This window comes from Orycteropus afer, unplaced genomic scaffold, assembly GCF_000298275.1.
Source record: "Orycteropus afer afer isolate SDZICR_OR568_19922 unplaced genomic scaffold, OryAfe1.0 scaffold00235, whole genome shotgun sequence".
In the NCBI taxonomy this organism is placed as follows: Eukaryota; Metazoa; Chordata; class Mammalia; order Tubulidentata; family Orycteropodidae; genus Orycteropus; species Orycteropus afer.
The window spans coordinates 2,373,655-2,377,597 of record NW_006921822.1 but is presented as its reverse complement, the minus strand read 5'-3'; the positions used below and the strand labels follow the sequence as shown (position 1 = coordinate 2,377,597).

General features: G+C 41.7%; 1 protein-coding gene and 1 non-coding gene across 2 annotated transcripts in view; one reads left to right on the top strand and one right to left on the bottom strand.

Moving 5' to 3' along the window:
* Positions 1-3,941, top strand: part of SDAD1 (SDA1 domain containing 1) — a 90,932-nt gene extending 86,991 nt beyond the window's left edge. The window contains exon 22 of the mRNA XM_042782079.1: positions 3,462-3,941. Within this exon, the coding sequence (XP_042638013.1) occupies positions 3,462-3,941 (480 nt within the window). The remainder of the gene's footprint in view (positions 1-3,461) is intronic.
* On the bottom strand, positions 74-180 carry LOC122150784. The gene has a single exon (XR_006163852.1). It is a non-coding gene; the product is annotated as a U6 spliceosomal RNA (small nuclear RNA).
* Positions 3,942-3,943: the final 2 nt, after the last annotated feature.

Sequence of the window (3,943 nt, the reverse complement as noted above, 5' to 3'; positions counted from 1 at the left end):
ATCGCCATACTGCTTTCCACAATGGTTGTACCATTTTACAGTCCCACCAGCAGTGTATGAGAGTCCCAATCTCAAAAATATGGAACACTTCACGAATTTGCGTGTCATCCTTGCGCAGGGGCCATGCTAATCTTCTCTGTATCGTTCCAATTTTAGTATATGTGCTGCCGAAGCGAGCACGATTTTTGGTTTTTTTATGTTGAGGTTAAACCATACTGAAGACTGACTATAGTCTTTGATCTTCATCAGTAAGTGCTCAAGTCATCTTTACTTTCAATAAGCAAAGTTGTGTCATCTGCATATCACAGGTTGTTAATGAGCCTTCCTCCAATCTTTTTCAGATATTCCATCTTCTTGGATTATTTACTCAGAATACAGATTGAATAAGTATTGTGAAAGAATACAACCCTGATGCACACCCTTCGTGATTTTAAACCATTCAGTGTACCCTTGTTCTGTTCAAACGACAGCCTTCATCAATATACGGGTTCCTCATGAGCACTATTAAGTGTTTTGGAATTCCCATTCTTTGCAATGTATCCATGATGTGTTATGATCCACACAGTCAAATGCCTTTGCATAGTCCATAAAACACAGCTAAACATCTTTCTGGTATTCTTTGCTTTCATGCAAGATCCTTCTGACATCAGCAATGATATTCTTCATTCCACATCCTTTTCTGAATTCAGCTTGAATTTCTGGAAGTTCCCTCTCAATATACCGCTGCAACCATTTTTTAATTATCTTCAGGAAAATTTCACTTGTGTGTGGTATTAATTATTTTGTTTGATAGCTTCCACATTCTGTTGGATCACCTTTCTTTCAAATGGGCACAGATATAGATCTCTTCCAGTCAGTTGACCAAGTAGCTGTCTTCCAAATTACTTGGCATAGCAAAGTGAGTGTCTCCAGTGCAGCATCCATTTGTTGAAACATCTCAACGGGTATTCTGTCAGTTCCTGGAACCTTGTTTTTTCTTTGCCAGTTCCTTCAGTGCAGCTTGGACTTCTTCCTTCAGTACCATTGGTTCTTGGTCATATGCTGCCTCCTGAAATAGTTGAACATCAACCATTTCTTTCTGGTACAGTGAGTGTATATTCCTTCTATCTTCTTTTGATGCTCCCTGCATCATTCAGTATTTTACCTATAGAATCCTTCAGTATTGCAACTTGAGGCTTGAACTTTTCCTTCAGTTCTTTCAGTTTGAGAAATGCTGAGTGTGTTCTTCCCTTTTGGTTTTCCAAGTCTCTGCACGTTTCATTATAATTCTTTGAAATTTTCTGTTCAGCTCTTTTACCTCATCATTTCTTCCATTTGCTGTAGCTGCTCTTTGTTCAAGAGCAAGGTGCAGAGTCTCTTCTGACATCCATTTTGGTCTTTTTTTTTTTCCTTTTCTGTCTTTTCAATGACTGCTTTCTTCATGCATGATGTTCTTGATGTCATTCCACAACTTGTCTGGTCTTGGGTCATTGGTGTTCAATACATCAAATCTATTATTCAGATGATCTCCAAATGCAAGTGGGATGTAATCAAGGTCATATTCTGGCTCTGGTGGACTTAATTATCTTCAGCTTCAAGTTGAACTTGCATATGAGCAATTGATGGTCTGTTCCACAGTTAGCTCCTGGCCTTGTTTTTGCTGAAGTAACTGAGCTTCACCATCACCTCTTTCTACAGATGTGGTCAGTCTGATTCCTGTGTATTGCATCTGGCGAGATCCACATGCAGCCAACATTTATGTTGTTGAAGAAAAGGTGTTTGTGATGCATAAGTCATTGATCTTGCAAAATTCTATCATGTGATCTCTGGCATTATTGATATCATCAAGGCCATATTTCCCAACTACTGATGATTCGTTTCCAACTTTTGCATTCTGATCACCAGTAATAATACATCTTGATTGCATGTTTGGTTAATTTCAGACTGCAGAAGTTGGTAAAAATCTTCTATTTCTTCATCTTTGGCTTTAGTGATTGGTGCATAAATTTGAATAATAATCATATTAACTGGTCTTCCTCGTAGGCATATGGATGTTATCCTATCACTGACAATTTTGTACTTCAGGCTAGATATTGAAGGATTCTTTTAGATGGCATTCCTCTTAAATTTGTCATTGCTGGCATAGTTGACCATATGTTGTCTGATTCAGAATGCCCAATACCAGTCCATTTCAGGTCTCTAATGCCTAACATATTGATCTTTATGCATTCCATTTCATTTTTGACAACTTTCAATTTTCCTAGATTCATACTTCATACATTACAAGTCCTGATTATTAATGGATGTTTACAGCTGTCTCTTCCTATTTTGAGTCATGTCCCATCAGCAAAGGTCCTGAAGGCTTTACTCCATCCACATCATTAAGGTCAACTCTACTAAGGAGTTCTGGTAGTATAGTGTCTAAGGAATTTGGCTACTAACCAAAGGTCAACAGTTCAAACCCACCAGCCGCTCTGCAGAAGGAAGATGGGGCAATCTAATTCTGTAAAGATTTATAGCCTTGCTACTCAGTGGTGGAATTTGGTTTGAATTTCTGCTTTGAGGTGGTAGCTCTTCCCAAGTTATATTTTGAGTGCTGTCCAACATGAACAGCTCATCTTCTGCCACTGAATCAGACAATGTTTCATGGCTATTCATAAAGTTTTCCAGTAATAATATCAGTGCTTCACTGCTATTTGTAAGGTTTTCAGTGGCCATTTTCTTTAGAAGTGGATGGCCAGGTTCTTCACCCCATTCTGTCTTAGTCTGGAAGGTGAAACCTGTCTACCATGTATGACCCTGCTGGTATTTAAAATACTGGTGCATAGTTTCCAGCCTCATAGCAACACACAAGCCACTACAGGACAACAAACTGAAGGAAGAGTTATAGCATGTTAGTGATTAGGAAATGAATTTTGAATTTAGACAGGCTAGCTGGGAGCAAGCTCAGCGGCTCCCCAACGGTGTGGCCTCAGGCAAATTAACCTTCTCAAGCCTCACTTTTTTGATCAGTAAAATGGGGATAAAACGGTTGTTTTGTCAGTTAAGTGAGATAAAACCAAACCAAAATCACTGCCCTCCAGTTGAATCTGAGTCATAGCGACCCCTCCTTGGGTAGATTGCTCAGTCTTCCTTCCAAGGAATTGCTGGTTAGCATTCAAATGCCTTAGGTACTAGGCCACCAGAGCTCCCTAAGTGAGAGAAACAAAACCAAAAAACCAAACTCACCGCAGTCAAGTCCCATCCCATTCATAGCAACGCCTCCTTGGGTTTGCGACGCAGTATCACTACAGAAGTATGTTGCCCAACCTTCCTTCCGAGGAGTGGCTGGTGAGTTTGAACCTCCAGCCTTTGGTTAGCATTCAAATGCCTTACGCACAATGTTTGGCATTAACTGGTAGAATTTTTCTTTTCTTTTTTTTAACTGAAAGAGGTTGGGAGTGTTGAACCGAAAAAGCTCTCTTGTACCTTTTGAAATCTAGATAAACTATGAAGAGTTAAAAAATTCTAATGAAATGGAGAAGCGGAATGGAGCTGCATTTTCTCCTGGTCCCTTTCTACAACAGGTCTTCCTGGTATCTTCTCGAAATCCCACCAATCATTTGAATAATTTCAAACCCCTCCAGGCTGCGGTTTACACCCACTCGGCCCACGGGGTTGAGGTGGAGGTGAGGACGGGGAATGTGGGAGCAGGTGGCGCGCATCATTTGCCCTCGCGTTGTGCGAGCGTTCAAGCGGACAAAGAACTAGGTGGCAGAGACCAAAGCGCCGGAGCAGGAAGCCAGCCAGGGTTGGAAGATGGAATGAAGTGGGAGGTACCGCCGTGGGCTCCACCCCCAGCCCTCCCGGCACCGCCCCATCTCCTCCTCCGCCTCCTCCACCTCCTCCTCCTCCACCTCCTCCGCTTTGCCAGAGTGCGGGCCGCTGTCTCTGCGGCCAAAGTTGTGGCAGCCGAGTTGTAGCA